General features: G+C 41.2%; 1 protein-coding gene across 1 annotated transcript in view; it reads right to left on the bottom strand.

Annotated features, from left to right (window-relative positions):
- LRP2 (LDL receptor related protein 2) overlaps positions 1–26981 on the bottom strand; it is a 358266-nt gene that overhangs the window by 23545 nt on the left and 307740 nt on the right. Inside the window, exons 66-72 of the mRNA XM_086956556.1 lie at positions 22219–22362; positions 15750–15915; positions 8552–8680; positions 5957–6177; positions 4366–4545; positions 2983–3102; positions 310–397 (exon numbers count right to left, since the gene is read on the bottom strand). Of these exons, the coding sequence (XP_086812682.1) occupies positions 310–397; positions 2983–3102; positions 4366–4545; positions 5957–6177; positions 8552–8680; positions 15750–15915; positions 22219–22362 (1048 nt within the window). The remainder of the gene's footprint in view (positions 1–309; positions 398–2982; positions 3103–4365; positions 4546–5956; positions 6178–8551; positions 8681–15749; positions 15916–22218; positions 22363–26981) is intronic.

Genomic DNA, 26981 nt, shown 5'->3' with positions numbered 1-26981 from the left:
ACGGCAAAAACCTGGAACATGCTCCCTGCAGAACTCAAAAATAGCCCCTCCTTATGGTCCTTCCGCAAAAACCTGAAAACCTGGCTGTTCTCGTCTTAATTCAGAAAGGCACTACGTCTACTGGCAGGCAGTGGGTCTCTTACAGCGCCAAGATGCCCTCGGGCATTCGAGCTCTCAATAAATTACAAAATCAAATCAATCAAATCAATACCATGCTCACACAGAACAATACATTGGGAATGGTTTCCACTGCTGGCCGTCAATGCTTACTGGGTCATTTATTGGCAATATTGCAGCAGTTGGACTTACTTGCACTTCGGGAGATCACCGTCAATGGAGCACGTTCCTCCATGCATACACCTGCATGCTGGTGGCATTGTAGGGGGAGGTTCGATGGCTGAGGAAATGGGAAGCCATGCACATGTTAAATGGGCCCATTCGGCAAAGCAAGACATGCATATTGTACTTTTAATGCTAGGGGTGGAAGTGCTGAGGCTTTCTCAGTACATGCTAGGGTATATGAAACATTCATGCCTGACCAACAGCAAGCCATTCGTTTACATGATAAATTTATAACAGGGACACACCATACCTCAGTTAATTCTACAATAACATAAAAATGAGAAACGCAGAATACATGCAGCCAAGGTCATTCTGTTTGCATTTTGCTGTGAAAGAGCAGGGAGGTGGAAGAGATTCGGCCGGGACCTTCATTTATGGATTTTTGCTTCCGTCCCACTTTTTTATAATTTTGGTACAAATTATTGCCTCCCTTCCCCTATTTCTTTGCAGTTTATGAAGATAAATGCTATTTTGCATTTCTTTCTGGAGTACTTCAACATATTTGCAGTGAACATAAAAAACTGCAGTTACCGAATACAATAGGGTTTATATGTTTTTTTTTATTTCAATTGCTTATTTTCTTTATTGGAGCAGGTCCCCACAGTAAGTAACGTATGATAAGATTTGCACGCATTAGATACAGAGAAAATTACTTCTACCCAACTGTGAGCAGTTTCATGTAATATCATACAATTCAACACATGTTCTTACAATATGTTGAACATTATAAAATACAGAAACAATAAAAGGTATCAACTAAATCTAAATCACCAGGTCTATTCATCAGGACCAGGTCTGTGTGCATTATTATTATGCATTGGAAGCTGCATGGCACACATTTGCAACACTGGAGTCAGCTGAGACCTCACTGCTTCAATGGAATGCGTACAAAATAATTTTACTGGACAATATTTTCAAACTTTATTTGCTCTGCTTTCAGATGTTCTAAGAGTAAAGCTTGTAGGATTGTATATAGTCATCAAATGTTGACTCTGTACTTCCTCCACCGCACCATTGGTCAATGTTACCATTCATTACATTGGGGCTCATTTCGTGTGGCCGCCAATGAAGCAGGAGTGATACCGGGCGAGAAGGAGTCGGCTGTCCTATCCGCCATATTTTGATCAAACCGCAGTGTAGGCGGTCGTAAAATGCCTTTTTCGACTGCTTCCTGTGCTGCGGCCAGGAAAAGGGCTACAGCACAAGCTACAGTCTAAAAAAAGGCATTCTTCAAACATCCATGCACCGGGTCCCACCGGTATCATAATGTGCACCTTTGTTCCCAATGTATTTGTGACCCCTGTAGTGTCAATCTAAGATGATACATAAGGTATGTGTCTGCTGATGCACACTGCAGCACTGAGCAGCTAGGGAGACTTTTTTGTGACTGCTCCTTAAAGCAAAAAAAGCTCAAAGAAATACGGGAACATGCATTAATCACTTATGCTAGAGTGAAAACAGACTCTGCATGCATGTGAGCAATAATGCCAATCAGGGACGTTCAAGATGTCACTGATGTAAAAAGCTGTGTATAAACCATTACAAGAAACCTTTCCAGGTCACAATGCATAATCTAACTGGGTCGCTTTCTAAACTTCAGGCATTAACTTATCTGACAACAGCGGGATGTTTTTTAAATTATGAAGGAATTGACATCTGCAACATGTACTATTGTATTAACCTCTTCTTCAGAGTTTTGTGAAGCACTAAATGAAAGAGGGAGAGAATAGGGAAAATTTGGCAATTAATAAAGACACTAGTTTGTTAGCATTGGACACTGTGTGAGAAGTGGGTTATGGAATGAATGAGAAGGAAGAAAAGGGTGAACAAGTATTGGAAGGAGTGAGCGGGGTACCTAAGTGAGGGAAAATATGAGAAATGGGAATTGAAAATATTGGAAGGAGACAATGAAAGGTGGGATAAGGATTAGATGAGGTGAGTTAAAAATGATTTGTGGCTAACCAATGGAAGGAATGTGAGGGAAGAGAAAGGTGCAGGAAGAGAAGGGAAGAGTAAGGAGGGAGAGGAAAGGTAAGGTATGGATCATGGGGTCAAAAATGGAAACATCTGGAGAAGGAAAGGCCAAGGGATGCGTTAGATGGACTAGGAGAAAGAAACCTTATACAATATACAACAAAGGAATCTAGCGGACACCGCATCACAAAGTGAGAAAAGCTTCAAGGCATCCGTATGAATAATTCTCTGTGTGGAATTCTGAGGAACAGTTTCAAGAACTACGGCCTAAATTTCTATGATTTCATCTGACTCAGGAAAAAGTGAAAAACATAAGTGGTTGGATTCAATGATAAATCAGATACATCAGTCGCACACAAATAAGACTTTGTTTTCCACTCACACGCATTTGAGAGTCATCAATTTTTGCAATCTGCAAAATATTTATGTTTTAGTTCAATTAATGTGGGTATTTCTCAGACTGCCATAAGCAATGAGAGAGTGACGTTAGTCATGTACGTGATCAACGCTTATTATGTGAATGTGTGAAGTGCAACCTAAAGTATAAAACAGTAACCCCCGCTATCAAACAAATCATACTTCCCACCATCACAAGATTGCATGTCTAAATGATACCCAAAAAATTATAATCCTCATTAGATGTCTGCACTTTGATGGTAGATCTACCTGCGTCGCATTGTGTGTCACTGCCTTCAATAAACTGTGAGCTCTGTGGACAAGAGCACGAGTATCCTCTTGGTCGCAGCAAGCACAGGTGGGAGCAGACATCCTTACAGGGGTTGGAAACTGGAAAATAAATCATTCAATCAAATGTCAGTAAAAAAAGTACTTTAAATATTTTGGCTGACACCATTTTTTCATTGTACATTTCAGTTGGCATTGTTTGGTATTAGTTTCCCCTCGAGCTTATTCCACTGAAAGGCTGAGCTGAAACTGATAGAACAGCATGTTCCCTCAAGAGGGACAGATAATGACATGGCTAATCATGTTTGGAAATGTATTTTCTGGAGCTTTCCTACTAATGAAGAGATCATACTTGTTTTGCCTGAAAAATTCAACTTGAATGGTCTTTGTGGTACTAAGTTAGAAGAGAGCTGTTTCTGGCTTTTGAAAACTTTAATTCTGGTTGACTGCACTTGTTCTTGTGATTTCACTTCCTCAATCACACACATTGATTTTACTGAAGCTAGTGGACAAATTAATGTGGACTATTTTAGATCACTTGAAATGGACATGGTCCTCAAAACATAAGAGCAAATTCTAAAAAAAATGGATGCGCTCAATTGAATATGAATGCCCAGAAAGGTTTACCTGGATTCGCAAATGACACATTTTGATTTGCAGAATAAGGAACGCCTGAGTCTACTCCTGAGTCTTTGCAAGTGGAAATGTTGTATACCATGGCGGATTATACACCAGTTGAATTGATTTTCTGTTGACTTCCAGAGCCAGAATCATGGATGCCTAAATTTGCTCTTGCCATTAAAATGTTGTCAGGTGTGCAGTTAAAGTGGGAAAGTGCCCTTAACATTTTCATATTTTTCAAAGGATGCAGACAAAAGGATTTAAACAAATGAAAAAATGTTATCGACGTGGGCCATAAAAAGAGAAAAAGGACCAAAATTCTCCCCTCATCAAACTCTCTTCCTGTGAAATGGGTGCAGGACCACGTCTGTAAGGCACAGGCATACATCTGGAAATAGGGAAAACTCATATCTTTCTAAGTAGAGTGCCTGTGGGCTTTGAGAATTTCAAATATGTGGTCATGTTTTCTAATCTTAGATGTACGCCTACAACTACCTGTTACTCCCCATTTTAAGCGAATTGTGTCATGGATTTTGCCTACATTTTGCCCACAGTATTTCAGCTATTTAATGGGTTCACAATTGTTGTTGTGCTTTTAGTGGCATTGTTTTTATGAATGATACTTTAAGCCATGTTATTTGCTTTTCATAGGACGTTTGTGTTGAGTGTGTTTATTTAAATGTTCAGTTTATAGGTTCATATTTTTAAATCCCTTGCATCACATTGTGAATCAAAGGAACTTACTTGAATGGTTGTGCCGGTGTTGATGGTAGACTCGCACTTGCGTGAGCCACGGGTTCACGGTCAGCACTTTGGTTTTTCCTCCATTCCCAAACTTATCCTCTTTCCACACTTCTCCCTTCTCCTTCGTTGTCCAGTAGAGATGGCTTTCAAAGACATCCAGGCTATAAGGATTTCCGAGGTCTTATCAAACACAAAAAAACACGTGAGGAACCAAAATGTAGGTAACTACTGAAAATACATGATAAACTGCCAACTCTGTTTGGACTACGCAGCCTGACGGTGATCTACTTTCTGCAAGCAAAATCAAAACTAACATGTAGCAACAAACATTATCAGCAAAGTTTGCGAAACTTAACGCCTTAACCGTGACGGTTAAGGCGTGCGGCCGACGGCAGCACGCAAGGGGTTAAAATTAATAAAAACAAACAAGGCTGTTCCAAAGCAAATCATATGTACTTGAGTCTAGTTCCTACATTGCAAATGTCTGTTCAAATGTTATAGTGTACAACCTTTGACCATGTATTCTAGGGTTACATAGGGTGTTTTAATTATGTGTTTTAAGACATAATCACACTTTAAATTGTGTGGCACAGAGACATATGAGCCAAATTTACAAAGCATGCGTGTGGTCGCTATTCATCAGCCTGGCTTTAATGGATGATCTATTCTCCCCTGGGAATAGGAATGACTGCCACACTTCACATCAGTCATTGCATACGTATGCCCACATTTAACTTTTGGTGCCGGTGAGCAGAGAGGTCCAGATGGCACACTGGCAGATTACTGCGAATGGAATCTGCATAAGGAAGGAGGCGGTGGCTACCTTGACATTTGGTGAAATAATCTTTAGGCAAATTAAAACTGGAAAAGTAACAAATTGATTAAAAAAAATGATGCGCCAAGCTCCACATGCAGATGGACACAACTAATTGCATAGGTATGCCCTTAGGGAATGTTATTCATTTGCAACACTCCAACCAGAGGGTTATCAAGTGCACCAATGTCCCTAATGCAGGCAAAGAAAATAGACCCCCTGTAATTTCATTGGCTAGTAGAAGAGAGATGTAGGCGTTGGTCAGTGGGCCCGCCATAACCCTGCCATCAGTACAACTGCAGAGGCTGCACCGATGGGTTATAGGTTACTATATCACAGTCGAAATATCGACCTACCAAAATATTGCTTCCTCACTGTGTACTGCAGCATCGTCAAGGTAATTATATAGCTATTGTGATCTTGAGCAGATGAATGAGTGACCTGAGCAGATGGCAAACCAGAGAAGTAAAGTGGGTGGATTTGCAGAAGACAATATGAACTTGCAAGACTACAAATGAATTTTCCTCTGACTCACTTACTATTGTTTGCTAGTGTGCTGCTGCTTCACGGTAATGTGACAAATGTATGCTCATAACTGAGTATATGGTTGACACATTAGACTAAAAAGAAAGAACCCCTGTTGCTTTGAAAGTGGGCAGCAGGCTTTACTGATGTGGATTCTCCTATTTCTTTTTTTATGTGTTTCCTGATTAAGTGATGTTTGAATGAGAAGCTAAAATGTTATTTAGGATTTCAATTCAGGCCCTGTATCTTTACCTCCAATTAAAACAGTTCTCCTTTCAGTACCATCGTACTTCATGGTTTCGATGATATTTTCTTTAGAGTCACTCCAGTAGATCCTGTCATTGTTTAAATAATCAATGGTAAGGCCCGTCGGCCAGCCGAGGTCTTCTGATATCAGAACTCGCCTTTGCTGACCGTCCATCCAGGCACACTCAATCTTCGGCTGCCTTCCCCAGTCAGTCCAGTACATGAGCCTGAAATCACAACACAGAGAAAAGGATACGCTTTCAACTTCAGAGTTCAAGAAGCGATTCAAGCAGATATACTGCTCACGAGCAAAGACTAATGATAGGTTTGCTAGACTATAAACTGGGCAATTCATAGAATAGGGTATTGGTCAATGAGGAAACGTCAGTATTATTGGGAAGGTCTGAACAATGCCCTTGCTTTAAATAGTCTTTGTGATTATCTCAAGTGGACTTTGGGCAAATGCTTGAACTATGTCAGTGATCCTTCCACAAACTCTGTAGAAGATGTAATGGTGACTGTAAGAGGACAAAAAAGCTTCCTGTACTGAGGCTGATGAGGCCAAACAAAGTCAAAACCAGCCTGTGGTTGCCTTTGTTCCTGATCGTGGGGTGTGGGGGGGAAGGGGGGCCTGTGTGGACCAGCAAAGCAGAAGGACTGTACCTCCTGGAATGGGACCAAGGCTGATTTGGATATGGTCGCTCCCTGCCTGTGGTGAGGCAGTGAGCAAAACTAACACTGGGCTTCAACCCAGCTCAAAGGGATTACCAGTGACTGAGGTAATGTTCAATCTTTCTACCGATCACTGTTTTTATGTTCTGCTGCATAGAACAAATGCATTTCACTTTCAGTTCTTGGAGTTATCTACATCAAGGAGTGCATGTGAAGAAGGACAAAATGGTATCTTTTAAGTACTTTCTTCATGTATTGCATAACTTGTGATTAATACTTGCCGAATGAATCCTGAACCCCCTCGGTACCTAGTGTTTATCTATGCAGACTCTGGAGAAGAGCCCGCTGCTCTGATCACTCCTTATGGCTAATGTTGGTATAAGTGCCTCCATGGCCTCCTGTAGATTTTGAAAGTACTTTTACCTCTAAAATGCTAGTCTTTTTACAAGGGTTAAAGGGAACTGCTGCTGTGCTGTACTGCTAACTTTACAGGACTGGGTGGGGAACAGCAGTAATCTTGAATCCCATTAAAAATCGCACCCCTCTTGCCTCTCTGATTAAAGATTGGGAGAGGTGTGGCGCCGCGGCTAGGGTGACTGACACCAGACACTGGGGTTCATGGTTGGATCCCCAGCTCTGGCAGCAGGGGTCTGCCCAGCACCATGCGACTCTGGGCAATAGCTCGCTTAATCTTCCCAACGGCCCCCAGTGCTGCGATACTCCAATGGGGTGAGCCATGCGCTATACAAGTACTGGATTTTCAATATTTTAACTTGGGCCCTCTTGAATTCAAGCGCCAGCCAGATTTGGCATGTTACTGCACCCTCTGCGTTCATGGCAAAATGAGAACAGTATTCTCCTTTTCAAGGCGGGGACAGGTGGGGACAGAGGCGTATCTGCCATTGGTACAGGGGGTGCAGGTGCCCACTGAACTCTGGCAAATACAGTATTTGTACTACCCCAAAAGCAGTTAAATGTTGATTTCCCCATTACATGCACCAGAGTGCATGGCATCCTTGCTACATTCCTGGGTGGGGATGGGGTGCTGGGGTGTGTTTATTGATTACAAATGAATGGATGTTAACAAGGCTGTCCAGATTAAGCCATGCTTCTAATCCTGAATCTTTTGAAAAAGTCTTGGGGCCTGTTTTCAGAGTTCTTAGTTTGTACCCTGAACTCTGTCATAGCATGCCACCGAGGGCCTTTGTTAGACCGAAGTAGCGACTGAATGCACAGTCTCAACTTCTGGATTGGGTGAAAAGATGAGTCTCCACATATGGCATTAAATAACATCTTTTCCATTTTGTCAAAAAGATATTGAGCTAGATTGAAAAAGTATTTGACATCTAGGGTGTCAGAAGGTGCTATGCAACTCTCAGCACTACAACTCGGGTTTATCACTAAAATGACACAGGCTGTTACTAGGGGTTAATCTCCCATCTGCTACCTTTATCTGGGGGACGATGAATTCATAGAGGCCTCCCTGTGCTTTGCAACTTTATTTTTAGTTCTGCCTGGACGGTGCACTTTTCAGCGAAACTATTGTTACCATTTATTTTTTTAAGAAAAGATTGGATTTTGGCTTTATGCAGAGGACTGTTACTTTGTCATCTCATGCTATGACTCTTTGGTGTGTCATTAAGCCTCCTAAAGAGTGTTTGTATTTAATGCATGAGGGACTATTTTACATCTCAATGCTACATGAAATTATCTCACAGATGCATTATATTCTCTAGTTTATATTTTTTTAAAGCAATTGTTATTTGTTTCTTTTTTCAGAGCAGCAGGATTTTATTTAATGTTTTGGTCAGGACTGAAAATGCACCCCAGACCCAATTGCCTTGATGTTGCTTGTTTTAGAACTGTTGGCAGTTGAGTATTTGCTGCCCTATCATATGTAGCCCACATGCTGATGAGAACAAATCTTACCCAAGTTTAGGATTCACAGCAATCGCTGCTGGCTGGTCCAGTTCAGATGAAACGAGCCATTTCCTGTATCTTCCGTCCAGCAGGGCCACCTCTATTCGGTTTGTCCCTGCATCGGTCCAGTACAGATGCCTGCATTTTTGGGATTAAAATACAAAATTCCATTTAATCTCTCTCCATCTTTCGGTAAAAAAGGATAAATATTTCAGCACATCATTTCCTGAAACCTTTAGACCCTTTCCACCGAATTTCTGCTTTCATACGGCTATACCTATAAGAAAATATGCTTACTCATTTATATTGTAGTTTTTTTCTCAGTTAAAAAATCAACCATCAAAAAATTACAGAATCCAACCTAATATATTACAGATTAAATATTAACGTCAGTTACAGTGGAGTGGTTTTATCTATTTCTCGTTTCTTTTTTGCTTTAATTTCAGGATTATAATGTTGCAGTATTAACAATCCATTTGAAAAGAAAGCTACAATGTTCCTGCAATAGTTATTTTGCTATCTCTGGTGGTTCCGTGGACTAAAGCAGCCACTGCAGAGACCTGTGTTCGACCTCGTGGTCACAGGTTCAAATCCTGGTGGGTCCACTCAGTCTTTCATCCATTTGAGGTCGATAAAATGAGTACCATTGAGTTGGGTAACAATAACCATCTGTTATTCAGCGCCAGGACACCTTCGGGTAATCGTGCGCTTTACAAATCCGCCTGTTATTTTGGATTTGAAATTCAATCCCTTTTGTGATTAGATAAACTAAAACATTTCTCTAAATTCCGATTCTGTTGGGAACAAAAATCAGGCGTTATCTTTCGGAAGACATCAGGGGCATTCAACAAAGTTTCCAGAGAAATTATCTGTATCTGACTTTCAGGATGACCCCTTCTTGCACATGTCCTAGAAATGTGCACTGGGTCCGCCCAGGGCCATCCGTTGGAGACACCTGATAGCTAAACGCATTGACCAAAAGATGGGCAGAAAGTTCTGAGATCAAATCAGTTTCTCTGCCCTGAACATGATTTGTTGAGGGCAATTCAAGGACAAATAAAATGGCACGGTTTGTTTACTGGCGTTCCAGAACGGTGTAGCAATTCATCAAAGACAATTTAATAATCGAATTTACTGTCGAGAATCATTCAAAGGGGCTTCTGTCTCATTTGAATGCATGAACGTCATTTAGGGGTGACCAGGGGTCGCTGCTGCGACCCCTCGCATGCCCTGTGTGACTCCTGGCACTGCGCTTGCCACCATTAGCGTTGGCAGTGACAAATCAGCGTCAGGAACAGAAGCAGCTCGTCCTTTTGGACGTCAGTGAGGGATTCACTCACCTCATTTTTGTTTTTTGTTTTTTTGTTTTACTAATAGTGAATAATATTACATTATTTGTTGTTAGTTTAATCAAAAATGCAGTACAAATAGCTGGAATATGACTTTCCCTGGCAGCTGTGGTAATAAAAGAAAGGCTTTTAAATGTATGTATGTTACTATACATGCCTGCAGTTTTGAGTGTGTTTAGTAAGAAAGAGGGTGTGTATGTGTGAATGTGTGTGCATGTGTAGGCAGTGTGTGTGTGTATGTATGTGTGAATGTGTGTGTATGTACAAGCATGTGTATGTGTGAGTGAAAGTGAAAGGGAAGGGGCATGTTAAGTCACTTTCGCTACCCCTGGCATTTTGGTGAATTGACATTCATGTTTGCATGTAATTTAACTGGAGTAAATTATTGTTCACCCCTGCAATGGTGTCATACAGACAGTCTGTGCCCTGCTGCTTCCCTGCTTGTTAACCTAGAGTGTGTTGGTTTGGGCAGGAAAGGAGAATGCTAATTTGACTGAAATGCAAGTGTGACAGATAAAGAACAGCACATATAAAACCTCAAAAAATAAATCAAAGAACGATCACACCACCAATGAACATGGGACAGTACTTCGCCTTTGTTACAGTATTTTATATCATAACCCAACATGAATGTGGAGAACATCTCACAAGTAGGACGGGAAGAAAAGTAAAGACAAGAATTTTCAAACATCATTGTAATATACTACACTTTTATAAAATAGACATTTTTGATGTAAAAGAACACAACCCAAATGGCAGGACTCCTCATAACCAAGGGGCATTATACTAATGACTTAAGATTGGTTGTGATTGAGCACTTGGGTAATGACACAAAAGAATTTGAATGTACACTATTTGAAAAGGAGCAATGATTGACAACCCACAATGACGGATTAAATGATACCATCCTCTTCAGATTGTCAACCCGCAAGGAAGGATTAAATGATAACATCCTCCAAGGCAATATCTATAATAACCCATGATCACTGACAATAGCCTGGGTTTATAATCTATTTAACAGCAATCGAGTTTAATAAATTGATTACAGATCAAAGTGGTCAGATCTGAGTTAGATAGTTTGTGATGAAATACATTACATATGGACACGCGGTGGCGGCTCCTCCGCTATGGCGGAGGAGTGTCACCCCCCACTGCTTTTAAGCAGCGCAAAGGAGCATAAAATGATAGTAACTTCAAGTTGTTATCATTTTATGCTTCGTGACATGTTCTACTGCTTTGTGGGTGGGCATTTAGGAGGGGCTGCTCTGCTCACGGGGCAGGGGGAGGAGTGGTTTGTCCACTCCTACGTGCATAATGACTGTCATGGCCACCTTTCCCATTTTCCGTGCAGGCTGCAGTACAGCCTGCATGGAGGACAGGCCGAGGCTCCACTTCCCTGTTTGAGCGTCCAACAGGGAACCTCAAAACCAATCACAGCACTGAATTGCAACATTGTGATTGGCCAGGGGAGCTTGGGTGCCTACCAATCACAATGCTGCAATGCAGCATTGTGATTGGTTAGTGGGGCCGGGCTGTGCTTCCCTCCCGAGAAGAGGAGCAGCAACCCGGTGCAACAGAAAGTTTCATTATTATTTTTTTTTTAATATGTGCGACCCCAGCCCCACCTGCGTGACCTGCTCACCGGCATGCCATGCCGGCCGCCACTGTGCACACGGGTACACTGCTGAAATGTGCCAAGCGTCCATGTCCCAGGAGAAGCTCTTCTAGATATAACAACACAGATCCCCAGGGGCAATAAATATCATATTAACATAAAAAGAGTTGTCATACTGACCATGTAATCCTGTGAAATACAGCGGGAGACAATTATGATACTGGCGTGTTCTTATGTTCAAAGAGAATCACCATCTGGATATAAACACTTTGTGCATAATACACAGTTTGGCTCTAGTCTAGACACAACAGAAATAAGACCTTTTATACACATAATGACCCCTTTCTTTTTGATGGCTATATGAACTGACGGCTTCTCACACACCTCTGAAAATGATGCGAATTGCATCGTTTCACTTGACCTAGGCGTGATAATGTTGGCACGTGCGCTTTAAGCCCCCACGTGGACCAGTAAAGAGCAAGCTGCAGGGCTCAGAGGGCACGACTTGTTCCTCTAAGGGTGTGTACTCTTAGTGAAGTAAGTTAGGTGAAGGGGGGTCTTGGGGATGCTTTTGAGAGCTTATTTGCAAAACAATCTATAATTTTAAAGCGTGAAGTGGCTGATACACTTCAAATGGGGTTTTATATTTGAGTTTCTGTCCTTGTTTAACAGAATGTGACTATAGGGTGTGCCCAGCTCTAGAGTCACTAGAGTTTGCCAAGAAAAGTACGGTCGTATGTTTCACAAAAACTGCATGTGGCTAAGCACAATTGTGTGTTACACCATCTTTCTAACTTTACAGTTCTCACTTTCAGCATGGGGCACTGAGTGTCACCCAGTTTTGTCATATTATAATTATCAAATAGCTCTTTACCCGAACACTTGTGCATAGGTCTTACCTTTACTCAGAAGTGCATTGAATATAACACATCTCACAAATAGGACACTGGTCCAAGATGAAAAAGCATACCAGTAATAATCAAGTCTGCATTCATTTATTTGTGCAGATACTCCAAAGGGGCTATGTACGTTTCACTGACACAAAGAGTGTGTGTGGTCACTGAGACACAGTGGCTAGGGATCTATAATTCTGGCCCTGAAGAAAGCCAGTCGAACCGTGCGGGCGATTTGTAGTGGCTGAACCCCCAAAGACATGCAAAAAAAATGTTTTTAGATCCAATCCACATCTCTCTTTATGTGATCGCTCCCCACGTTTCTGAGAAATTGTGTGGTTGTGAAGGCAAAAAATAAAGTGAAAGAACACCATGGTGTCATCGAACCCCGGGCATCAGAGTATCATTAAAGGCACAAATGTTCCCGATTTCTTCAAATCACAACAACGACCCACCTTATTTGTATTCTCGGCAAACGTGAGTCCTCAAAGTCACCGCTTTCCAGTTTGCACTGATTTGTCGTATGCCAATATTTTAGCGCCACCGTGTGGGCATTGCACGCAGTTTACGGAACAGCTGCTGTACTATCAATTCCTTTTCACTTTATTGGTGTATACAGCCATAACAATTACTAAGCTATGAAACAATTCTCATACATATTGCGATTGGAACTCCACTCCTAAGTTAACAAATGTGGTCAATATCACGGATGACTGTGTATGCGGCACGCAGAGCATATTACTTAAATTATAATAGGAAAGATTTGCTGTTAATTTTCTGCCCACGCATAATGGGCCTGGGCCAAGAAAAGAGTGCATAAAAGGGCACTGGCAGGCATGACACCTTAACGGCTGGCATTACCCAGCAGAAAAGAACAATACAACCAAAGCCAGCTATTGTGTCCCCAAACCTGTTCTCTCACCATGGGGAGACAGTTAGGGGAGGAGTGTGTGTTATTGCTTTGGCACAACTACACCCATAGACACAAAGGTAAAGAACACAGGAAGCCTATCTGCTGCTCTTAGAAGCACTTAGGGAAGGAAATGCCACAGTGTGGAGCTGTGCCAATTTTGGCAGCGCCACGTGCTCACATTTTGAAAACTCAGGGATGTGCCTTATTTACAACAATACGGCGCACCCCTGTGGTTTCCCTAGCGCTAAAAAAGCTGCCTAACGCCACCGCAGGCACCCTGCCACCATGTAGCAAGGGTGCCTGCACTGCAGGGGCGATATTTATGTGCAGGAAGGGACACCATCCTGCACATAAACAATCAATAATGGCGATTTGCTCTTTATAGAAAGAGCAAAAAAACGAGGACAAATTAATGATTTCTCCTCGTATCGCGTTTCTAAAACCATTCCCTGGTCTTAAATTTTGGCGCTGCCCCAGCCTTGTAAATCTGGGACATCGTAAAAAAGAAATGGGTGTTGCGGTGCAACACCCACTGCAACACTCATTGCATGCCCCTTTGTCGCAGAGGACTGCAGAGGAAAGGGGCATATTTACAAGATGGCTTAGCGCCATTTTGTAATCATGGGGAATGCTGCTATGTCATCGAAGCATCAACAAATGTGACACTCTGGTTTGCAATAGGGGCTTGTAAATATGTCACAGTATGTCTATCTTGAAGATAAGCATATTCAATCCCAACTCCACTGGTATTACCCAAACACCTGAATGTAAAAGACACTTACCCCTCGCATTGTTGCCTGGTGAGCATCATCACCCCCTCCCCGGGGAGACCATTTTCACAAAACATTTAGGTTTTGGTGTCACTTTCTTTGATGGAGGTCCCCTTTTCTGCTGGCTATCTTATGGCTTTCTGCTTCAACCCCAGATCATTCCACTGTTAACTATTAAATCAGGTTTCGGCATTTTTGAGGCAGTTTTCGACTGCACAAATATTTATGATGGATTGCTACAAAAATCTTTATCTTGATTTAGGTTCTAATGATTTGTATTGACTTTTTGTAGCTTGTTGTTAATACATTCTTGCTTTTTGGCTATGCATTTATCAGGACATTAGGGGACTATTCACAAAGATAACTTTACATGTGAGTACATCTACATGTGTAAAGTTACTCCCACTTTTATGTCAGTAAAAAAAATCAAATTGGGAAATAATTAAAGTTTTTTTTAAAAGTTAAAATTTGTGTATGATACATTTTAATTTCATATAATTTAATATATGGATTTTAAATGCAGAATATCCTTGTAAAAATCCTATTGCACTATTAACTATACTTTAAATATGTCTTTAATACATTTAATCATATTAACTGAAATTAATATTACTTTTTTTATAAAAATCATAGCTCATTCTCCACAAACTACCCAGCCACTGATATCCTTACTCCTGGCTGCATGAACACTTTAATGTAAGTTTCAAAGGAGGCAGAATCTAGTAGTGCCACTGGATTCAAGTTCTGCCAGAGAAGACCGTGTACCCTTAATTCTGGCTCAATGACTCCTGCCAGACAAAGTAACATCGAGTCTAGGTTGATTTTGAACTGACTCAAGGTGCCTCGGAGAAACCATAGACAATACACCTCAGACAGTAATGGAAGACCATCCGTTTTTCCTTTCTTTCAGAAACAATACAGCGCCTTGTGTGGAACTTCAATCAATTTAGAGACTACAATAGCGTCTTCAGCAGCACCTCCAAAGCAGCGTGTTTGGGGCGTGATTTTTGCCCAACATTTTCTGTGTTTATAACTCTATTAACTTACTTTTATATTTTGGTTCCTCCCTTACACTGATTTCCACATGTACCCCCCCCCCATTCCACGATGGCCTTAAAGTTTCAACCTTATGGTAATGCCGCAACCCCGAATTACTGATACCCCCAATATCGCTCATATCAGGTGTGGTATCATAATGGCCTTAAAGTTTCAACCTTATGGTAATGCCGCAACCCCGAATTACTGATACCCCCAATATCGCTCATATCAGGTGTGGTATCATAATGGCCATAAAGTTTCAACCTTATGGCAATACCGCAACCCCGAATTACTGATACCCCCAATATCGCTCATATCAGGTGTGGTATCATAATGGCCTTAAAGTTTCAACCTTATGGTAATGCCGCAACCCTGAATTACTGATACCCCCAATATCGCTCATATCAGGTGTGGTATTACCATTCTACGAATACTAAGGGAGATGTAATTGGGGGTCTTAATGCAAAGTGCTCATTTATAAGCCAAAGTGCCAATTTGAATTCTTGCGTTAAATAGTTGGCATGGACAATGAATTTCTTTTAGCAAGAAACTGAATACATGTGCTCTGTTATCAATGCAAATGAACCTTTCTTTCTACTTTGCTAGGGATGCATGTCGAGTCTGCTTACCTTCCCACCCAGTCCACAGCTATCCCCTCAGGTTTTGTAATGTAGCGCAGATTCAAGTCAACTTCTTTTACAGGGTTGTTGCCACTGAAATCGGAAGTGGGTATGTATGCTCGCTTGATGGCGCCGTAGGAAGCGCCACGCCCTTGAATGCTGTAGTACACAATGCCTGCAGGGAGACACAATCAAAGTATTATTTTTACAAGCACAATGTGAATCCCATGTGCAGGATGCCTTGTAAAGAGGACATTTATGTAATTTCTGTTTTAGGAAAAAAATAGGCCTGTTAACATTTGCCTAAATATTATATTTTCATGTGCACAAAGCGAGCACTGAGTGTATATATATATATATATATATATATATATATATATATATATATATATATATATATATATATATATATATATATATATATATATATATATTCACTGAAAAAACCATAGGTTATAGACCATATATAGTTAGGGATTAGCATTTAAAAAACCTTATTTTATTTGCACAAAACCATTGAAATTCCATATATAGTTAGTTGCACTAACTATATATCGCGGACCCGCAATCCACTGCTAATGATGTCACATATTACATCATTCATGACATGGTCAGTGACATCACTGATGACATCACTGATGACATCTCAAATGACATCACTGATGACATCACTGATGACATCACTGATGACAACACCCAGTGACTGTATGTTTCTGTAAAGTTAAAATATGTCTTACATATTGAAGAATGAGTGGATGTATAAGTGTCTGGATGAAGGATTTAGTAGGTGCATGACTGACTGTATGAGAGAATGATTAAATGTGTCTCACTGAGTGTATGGGTTAGTGATTAAAGTGTCTTAATTTGGCAATCATTATTTATGTTGTTCTGTAAACTGCTGCATGTTTAAATCAGTAGCTATATCAGTAACTATATGGGTTATTGAATGGTTGCCCAAGTATTTGTATGGGAGACTGAGTATGTGTGTGGGTGGCTGGGAGGTGTATAACTCTGTGCATAGATGTGTGAGCAGTTGATTCCCTAGGTGTATGGGTTCAAAAGTGCATGTGGAAACAGCTGTATGGACAGTTGACTGTGTGCATGAGTATATTGGTGAGTGAATGGATATCTCAGTGCTACATGTCAAAGTAAGTACATATGTAAAACACACTCCATGTGAGAGTTGACATATATAAATAACTGAACATAAGAGCCAGTGAATGTGAGAGTGGCTGTATGAATCATTGTGAACTTGTATCAAGGATTGTATAAGAGAGTAAATATGTGTTACTATATGTTTGAATAAGTAAGGTGTGTATAACTGTATAGTTGAGGAAATGGAGATGTGATTGATTCTTTGCATGACTGACTAGGTGTGTGAGTAACTCCATGGATGTGTGGCAGTCTGTGAGTGCCTGTTTACACTGAGTGTATCTAAGGTTATATTAGAGTCTGAAGATGTATTATCACATAAATGATATCATCAGTGATGTAATCAGTAATGTCAAATGAGATGTCATCAGTGATGTCATCAGTGATGTCATTTGAGATGTCATCAGTGATGTCATCAGTGATGTCATTTGAGATGTCATCAGTGATGTCATCAGTGATGTCACTGACCATGTCATGAATGATGTAATATGTGACATCATTAGCAGTGGATTGCGGGTCCGCGACATATAGTTAGTGCAACTAACTATATATGGAATTTCAATGGTTTTGTGCAAATAAAATAAGGTTTTTTAAATGCTAATCCCTAACTATATATGGTCTATAACCTATGGTTTTTTCAGTGAATTTTCAAGGTTTTGTAAATGCAAATTCCTAACTATATATGGTCTATAACCTATGGTTTTTTCTGTGAATTTCATTGTTTTTTTAAAAGCTAATATCTATAGCTGTAAAATATATTCTTTATTAAGTGACGTATCACGTAGCCCGTGAGACGCCTCATGATGCATCGCATAACCGTGACGTATCGTCTCTGCAGCGCAAACCAAACCCAAAACGTAAGCGCGCCAGAACACGCTTAAAGATATATATATATTTTTTTAACCTTAATTAGACAAAATCCACACGTGCACATATCACAAACGTTCAAAAAACACAATATGTCGGACTCCCGTTACGCTGCCGGTTAGCTGCCTGGTTAACGTACCAGGAAGCACCTTTACCGCGAAAAATCGCAATTTTTTTTTCTTTTGCCCCGCAGGGAACTTTAATAGCCCCCTCATCAATCCTAGGGGTTCAGGAGGGGTCTGCCTTACCCCTTTCATTCATTTACACCTTTTTTTTTCCACCTCTTGTCTCTCGATCCTACCGAGAGACAAGATGGCGGCCGCTCCGGACTGTTTACAATGTTGACAGCCAATCAGCTACTCCTCAGACTCCCGTTACACTGCCGGTTAGCTTCCCGGTTAGCTGTCCGGTTAGCTGCCTGGTTCGCGTACCAAGACGCGTCTCTACGGCGAAAAAATCGGATTTTTTTTTTTTTTTTTTTTGGCCCCGCGTGGCTTTATAATATCCCCCTCATCAATCCTATGGGGTCAGAAGGGGCTACCTTGCCCTCTTTCCTTCATTTCCCCCTTTGTTTTGGTCTCCTCTTGTCTCTCGATCCTACCGAGAGACAAGATGGCGGCCGCTCCGGACTGTTTACAATGTTGACAGCCAATCAGCTACTCCTCAGACTCCCGTTACACTGCCGGTTAGCTTCCCGGTTAGCTGCCCGGTTAGCTGCCCGGTTCGCTTACCAAGACGCGTCTCTACGGCGAAAAAATCGGATTTTTTTTTTTTTTTGGGGCTCCGCGTGGCTCTATAATATCCCCCTCATCAATCCTAGGGGGTCAGAAGGGGTCTACCTTGCCCCCTTTCCTTCATTTCCCCCTTTGTTTTGGCCTCCTCTTGTCTCTCGATCCTACCGAGAGACAAGATGGCGGCCGCTCCGGACTGTTTAGAATGTTGACAGACACCGGAGAGCCAATCAGCTTCGCTTCGCAAAGTTCCGATACGCGAAAAGTTCGCTAACCGGAGCGCTACCCGGAGCGCTGTTACAGATATATATCTTGTTTTAAACGTTAATTTCTCAAAATCCACTGAAGCACATATATTGAGACCTAGCAAAGGCACATCGGGCTAACAGTCCCTACAATTTTGCCAAGTTTCGTGGAAATCCATTCAGCCGTTCGGGCTAAAAGTGAGGCCAACCGCCCTATGGAAATTAACATGGGAAAAATGCGTTTTGGGACCCCCCTTTTTTCTCGGCCCCCCCTTGACGAACCCCCCCCAAATTTCCAGGAGCTGCTCAGAAACAAAATGTGCCATTTTCCTGAAAATTTCAGCCAATTCCGTCCACAAACGCCAAAGTTATTAGGCATAGAATTTTCAAAAGTTCCATAGAGAAAAAATCCTAACTATATATACCTACTGGCTATCGCCAGTAGGTAATATATATATATACATATATAAACACACACATATATATTTATATATGTGTGTGTACTTATATATATATATTATATATATAGAGAGAGAGGGAGAGGCTGAAACAATAACAGCTGTAGAAGAATGAGTAATTTTAACTCGCACTCAATCCAGGGACGTACACCACATTTTACCTTCCTAATACCCTGCAAAATAGTCCATTATATGAACAGTAATGGCGTTCTACCATACAGGCTTCTTTGTATTTGTATGTGTTTGCTCAACCTTACCCCTCCCGTTATAAGCCAAAGTTCAGCTGCAAAGTCATTATTTTGTGTTGTTGTGTCGGTATCTATACATCAGTGGTAAGGGTGTAATGTACGCAATCATCCCTCTGGCTGTCTCGTTCCTTTGTGCCTTTGATCCTGGAGCCCTCTTGCTTCTGGAACAGACAAGTTTGCTGTCTAGTTTTACCCCAACCGGTCATTTAAAACATTCAAGCTCTTTAACCCATTCAGTCATAGATCAGGGTTATATACTGAGGTACCATCAGTTAGAATTTAATAGCATTACTAATCCAAATGGGGTATTAATAGAAGATATGAGTAACAAAAGTCTACTATGATTCTCTGATAAAGAAGGGAAGTTTTTCTAGCTCAATTTAGGAAGTGAATTAAATATGGCGGCCTGCTGGCATGAGAACAAGTGTCTTTTGTATGAAGATTAGAGATAGAGATTTTGAATTGGTGGAGTTTGAACACTCTAGCTACTATTGCATTATGAGTCTTGATCAGGGTATATGGATAACCTATCACAAGTAAATGTTCTGGCCCTTCTGCAAGTGCCTAGCTTTAGGACTACTAACAGAGGGGTATATTACCAAGCAATAGCGATAATTATCGCTGTGCATGGTTAGAGGGCAAAATTATATCGCTGAGCACCGAGGATTTTTACCGCTGAGTACCTTGATATTATCAAGGTTTATCTCAAAAGCGGTAAAAATCCTGCGAAATGCATGAATATCGCTGAAAAATCAGCGATACTCATGCATTATCGTGACAATGCTCTTAGCCATGTTATCCACCTCCCATAGGATAACGGGGCATATTATCAAGGGGGTTTATCTCCGCTTTTTTGGCTTTAAAAGCCAAGAAAGCGGAGATAAAATTATCTCCCTATTAACAAGCTGTCGCTAACACCAGTTAGTGACAGCTAATAAGAGATAGCGACCATCTTGGGCCCCGCTTTGCATGTCAGTGATATTTATCACTAATGACATGCAAAGTGGGCGTGCCAAGATGTTAGCGACTGGAAACAGTCCCTAACATCGCTATCTCCTATTACCAACTTTTGGAGATATTCGCGCTAAGCGCGAATATCTCCAAAAGCTAACACCTGCCCTGAGCAGTTCTTAGCCATGTTATCCAATGGGAGGTGGATAACATGGCTAAGAGCATTTGCTCGATAATGCATGAATATCGCTGACTTTTCAGCGATATTCATGCATTGCAGCCGTTTTTTATCACATTTGCGATAAACCTTGCTAATAGCAAGGTTTATCTGCGATAAAAATCGCCGATGTGCGGCGATAATTTTTGTCTCTAAACCAGTTAGAGACAAAAATTATCGCTAGTTGTTGGTAATATGCCCCACAATGGCTAAGAACTGCTCAGGGCAGGCGTTAGCTTTTGGAGATATTCGGGCTTAGCGCGAATATCTCCAAAAGTAGATAATAGGAGATAGCGATGTTAGCAACTGTTTCCAGTCGCTAACATCTTGGCACGCCCACTTTGCATGTCATTAGCGATAATTATCGCTGACATGCAAAGTGGGCCCCAAGATGATCGCTATCTCCTTAAAGCTGTCGCTAACTGGTGTTAGCGACAGCTAGGTAATAGGGCGATAAAATTATCGCCGCTTTAGCGGGACAAATTCCCGCTAAAGCGGCAATAAAGCCCTTGGTAATATGCCCCTCAGTTCTTGAGATGTTGAAACAAAAACTGACTTCGGGGCCTTTCTTAAGTTGTGTGGGTGGGTGCATGTGGAAAGCATCAGAACTCGTTTTTGGGACCAGCATTTACTTTTTTTTCTTTAGACTTTGACCCAGGGCAAGTAACAAAAAGACAGAAAAGGGAGGAAGAGAAGAAAGCAAATTAGAGGAAAACAACGACAAAGTCAGAAAGCTGTGATAGAAAGAACCTACAGGAGTGAGATAAAGAGGCGGGAAGTGAGGGGTGGTGGAAGAAAGAGGCATGAGATGGAATCAAGACCAGGCAACCTTAATATTCAATGATGTTTCGACAGTGCTGATGGCGGGTTTCTAAGGCAAATTATGTGGAGCTGATTTTTTTTTTATTACTATTTTTTTTTCTTTTCCAAATTAAACTCTACTAAGCAGCACAGTTTTCTGGATCTTTGTAAGTTTATGCGAAAAGAATCCGAGATCATTTTTTTTTTAAATTGCTTAATTATAAGGCTCATTCCATTTCAAAATGTATTAACAATACAGGGAGGGAGAGAGTACAGAGGCCAATCACACATTAAAAACATACAGAACGTGACATAAAGGAAACCAGCAACCTTTCCCCTTAAGCATCCCCGAGAAACGAAAGAAAAGTAGAGCAAGGTTTGTGCAAAATCAAATAGCACATAAAAATAAAGGCAGCAATGCTCAAAGATGTTTTATTTTAACATTAAATAGGGCTAATTCGACCTTCCCCATTAAAATAAATAATTACGTGAATTGAACGTTATATGTGATATCACTCTTATCAAAACAATTTGTCAAAGTACAGGTGATAAACAGGGGCGTTGCTACCCATAATGCAGCAGGTGCAGTAGCACTTGGGCTCAGGTGTGAGGTACTTTCCTCATCCCAATTATAGCTGCCTTTACTGTTAAAGAAGGTGCTGGGGGCATCTTCTTTGCTGACAGTAAATCCTATATGCCCCTGCTACCTCATCAGTGATCACGTGTGTCTAAAGACTGGAACGAGACCCAGGGCGGCCCACCAGGAGTGGTCATGACGTGTGAGCGACGCCCACTGCGCTGTACTTACTGAGCCCCATCTCCTCTGGATCCCAGTCATAGTCCAGGGCGTGGATGTGCTCCTGGTTATCAATGTAGTCCGAGTACTGCTCCGAGGAGAGGTTGTACTGGCGGATGCGCACACTGTCCGGGAGCAACAACAGCGGAGAGTTTCCTGCGGAGGACAAAACAGTACAACTGGTTTTAACACATGATTACACTTTCAAGCACACGATATCTGAGCGACTTTGAAAGGTCTTGTTGTAGTGCTCTAAATATTGATGTTTTTACAAAATACGCATGTTAGAACAATCACAAACATTGCCAAAGCCAATAGATCTGCCTTTAATGTGTCAATGCATCTAACATCTGGCATTAACAAATGATGTCTACATGTGTTGCATGTGATGTTTATTTAATAGGAACCGGCCTTAAGGCTCTGCCAAAGAGCAGCAACACAAATGATTGTTTTGTGTATACAATTCACAAAGGAGGAAATTAATTGAATTTGATAGTGTGATGATTGTGTGCCCTGTCAGATGTAATATAGTTTCTCAGACATTTTAACGGAAGCAATTCCTGGAAGGCGGAATGATGAACCAAATAGCCAATAGCATGAGGTGAGAGATACATTTCTATGGGTGAAGCCAAATCTACTCTTTGTGTATTTTAAAGATTTGGTAACAAGGGTATAAATCTTTAACTACCCCATCAGTTTAAGGAAGGGACAGATACTAAAGATAACTATCTAGAAAAGAAGTATAACGTTCTCACATTATGGGGCCGAATACGATGGCGGTCAGACCACAACCGACGGCTCGTCGGTTGCACTCCAACCGCCATCTGCTGATGTGGTCTGACTGACACGCTACAATGCGTGCGGTCGGAGGCAGCAGGCGGAGGGCCGCCCCAACGCTTTCTGACAGGCTTAAAGAGCCCATAGGTCCATCAGAAATACTTCATAATCCCTTAATGACGGTGGCTCCGCTGTTGGAATTATGATGTCGGTTTCCGTCAGCCATTCCGGGTCGCCCTTTTCGTCATGGAAAGGCTGTCGGAAAGCAAGATTGGGGGCCCTCCGTTCTGGGGTCGGGTGGGCACCTTTGGTGCCCCCTTAAACACCCTTTCAGGAATGTTTGAAAACATACATTTTTCAGTGGAAGCTCGTGCGGCGGGCTTTCCTCCTGCCGCACAAGCTTCCTTTAAAAAATTCATGTTTCCGACAGACCGTCCTATGAGGGGTTGCATCCAAGTACTGCGGTCGGAACTGTCGACCTAAGGTCGGGCGGTTCTCAATCCACAACGGTGTCTGGTGGAAGTGAGTTTGCTGACATCGTAATAAGCCCCTTAATGTCTTGAAGAGGCGCTCACTGGGTTGCAAGATGCCTTCACATACGTTTAATTAATCAAACAAGTGATTTTATAATTTCAAATACATTGATCTGTCATCCATTGCACAGCAAGGACAATTTTAAACCCTAGCAGATGTGATATATGAAAAACTCTTTATGGTGTGTGCTTTTTTTCCGTTGTAGTGAGGTCACATTAGCTGGTAAAATATACACACTGCAAGTTTTCCTGCCGCAGAAATTTGAGTGGGCTACATTTGATTTCAAATGGGTGTTTTTTTTTAAATTAGATTTAGTAATCGGGCACTATTAGATAAAAGTAGTACACGTTATTAAATCGCTCAGAAACTGAAAGGGAACTGTTTCATAGGCACGTGTTATGCCCAGTGTTGTAACTGAAGCCATGATATGTTAGTTCCACTACACTGGCAAAGCAGTTTATCGCTGAAGGACTAGCTTCTTGCACAAATTTGAATCCTGACAATGTAAGTAACGACTTCCTTTTATGTAGCATCCCGTACCACACTTTTTCCATTTCTGAGGCCAATACAGGTTTTCATTTTTCTGAGATCGAAAAGCCTAACAACATTAAACTCAGTAAAAGCATCACCTTTTATTTATTGAGCCTAGGAATAGCAAACACTGTGCTGTAAAGCACTGTGAGAAAACAACTTGCTAAAATGCAGATCTTCATGCACTGAGCATAGATGGTGTTCATAAGTGTGAGAATGTATAATCTATGTAAGAATATTGGTAGAAAACAGGTATGGACAACATGATTCCCGGACTCTTCAAAAGTCTTGCTGAAAGCCATAAAACACTGAGAAATATTACTGAAAAGCATTTAAGAGTTAGGTGTGTGACTGTGATGAATCTTCAGCGGTTTCTGAGAAATGTGTTTGCTGCAGGTATTACAACCTTAGACATACACACTGAATATTCAAATAACTCAGAAGGACACGGTATGTGATATGTCAGACGTCCAAAGGTATACATACATTATATACACTGTGAAAGATTAATGTATATTATCTTCAACGTTATTTCATTGGTCTACCTATTTTGTTTGGAAAAATACATTTAGTAAATAACATATAATAAATAAAATTTGCCAGTGGAAACACAGTATATACTTTCATTCTGAAAATGGTTTGTTATCTTGAGCAGTGTGCAATGTAGGCACAATCAGCATGTATGTCCTGTAGATAATGCTTCATAAGGCCTCCCATTGGTCCAAATATAAACTAAATACATCAAGTTTCAGTAGACTACGCATTATATTCTTTTTGGTCAGACTCCTTTTTGTCTCTAGTCTATGATTTGGTTTCTGCATTAATTCCTGAATTTAAAAGGCCAGTCACTCAACAATTCTGATCTCTTCTTAGGCATATTGCTTGCGCGATACATCTTTCGCGCCCTCGCGTGGTCTCCCTTTCCTAAACGGCCGCTCTGCGGCTTTCCTTTTCAGAGCAAAATGTCCACACCTCCACGGGCCGCTGCACTTCAGACTGGGCATTAACCAAGAAGGTGGATTGCTGCCAAGATTCCACCTTTGTTCCCAAACATCTCATCCTTTAATCTTCAGGGTTACCTCACCCCTGGACTTCTGAGGGAACCAGAGCGACCTCCACTAATTTCTTTCTGCTGACAAGAATATCACAAGCAGCCTTTGATGGTGGGTAATTTGGAAGTCAATGCAAGAAGACACCTTAAATTTAGGGCTCTCAGGACATACTTTACAATGTCCAACTGCAGATCAAAGAAAAACTGTTTTTTACCTTTTCAGTTACACACAACAATAATGTATAGCGCTTCAGATGGGTAGTTTTAAAGTACACTCGCAATTTTAATGTGGGTCATAAGGAACAGACGGCCGATTCATTAATGTCCCGATTTGCGAGTCCTTAATAGCGATTATTTAGGAATCGCTATTAATGACTCGCAAAACGGGATTCATGTAGAAATCGCAATATTATCTACAGCTTCCTTATTTGTGATTAGCGAATTGCTAATCGCAAATAAGGAGTGACTCACCATGTATTCCTATGGGCCTAGGCCCATAGGAATGCATGGGGAGTCATTTCTCATTTGCTAATCGCAAATAAGGATGCGATTTCAAGGGTGCCAGGGGTGTCCAAAGGACACCCTGTAGCACCCCTGAAATGTAAATGTAGACTGATGTTGCGCACACACATGTCCAAAGGACATGTGTGTGTGTAACTACAACTTTGAAAAATGCACTAAAGTGCATTTTTCAAAGTTTTCGCTATTTACCACGAAGTCAGACTTTGCGGTAAATAGCGGCCAAAAATAGGGATTTCGCAATTCAAAAATGGTTCATGGATTGCATTTAAGGAATCTCAAATAGAGATTCCTTAAATGCAATTCCTCGCAATTTAGCGATTTCGCAATTTGCAATTTTTGCATTTGGGATGATGAATCCCAAATGCAAAAATTGCGCTCGCAAAGGGCCAGATTCTCAGAATCTGGCCCTTTGCGAGCGGATTATACAATGATGAATCTGGCTGAGAATCATTAGAAAGAAGGAATTTCACTACAATGTTATGCTGATAAACATGTAGTGTAAACAATTTTAAGAGAATGTTTTAACCTAATCCAGAGGTTGTATCCACAAGCCATCTGTGGGGATGAAAACTTGAAAAGCAGTGCCCTATTGCATCTGTAAGACGCATACACAGCTCCTTTGCTGAAGTGGGGACCACCACTGATAAAATATGTTTTTTTTGTCTCTCCTGGCGCTGAAACATCTCTCACTGTTCCAGGGTTATGCCAATTTAAACTATGCCACATAAGGTTGAAATCAGTTGGGGCCTGGTTAGGAGTTTGGCAGATATGATCCTCTGTCACAAACGTGACAGATATCCCGTCCGCCATAGTACGAGCTCCATTATATTCTACGAAACTTGTAATAAAGCAAGCGGGATATCCACACATTTGTGATGGAGTATCCCATCCGCCAAACTAGTAATCAGGGCCTTGGTGTTTATGTGTGCTCATTTCCAAATGAGGAAGGGTGGAATGAAATCTTGGGCTTATTTTCAATTTTGGCTAGTGCATTGACACAAAGCCATTCATGAGTATTTGAAGAGGTACTACTGCAGTACTCTTTTGCCTACTAGCACTTTCCCTTATTAATTGGCCCAAACACATTTAAAATGGACGAAAAGGGAATATTCAGTGTACAATTAATAGAAATAAAATGTAATCTGCTCACTTTTCACTTTTACTAATAGGAAGCTGGACGTTTTGGGACTGTTTCCGAAAGGTATTAAGAGTACCTCTGTAGCACTACTTCCTGTACTCATAAATGGTTTTGTTAAGTGGCCACTTCATGTGATTAAAAATGGCAAATCCACATTGAAACCTGATACCAGGGGCATCTGTAACTACATCCGGGTACTGGTGCTTTCGCACTGATTACTAG

Source organism: Lissotriton vulgaris, chromosome 2_1 (assembly GCF_964263255.1).
Source record: "Lissotriton vulgaris chromosome 2_1, aLisVul1.2, whole genome shotgun sequence".
NCBI classification, from domain to species: Eukaryota; Metazoa; Chordata; class Amphibia; order Caudata; family Salamandridae; genus Lissotriton; species Lissotriton vulgaris.
Note: the sequence above shows the minus strand (reverse complement) of the source record. Positions and strands in the feature narration are given on the sequence as shown.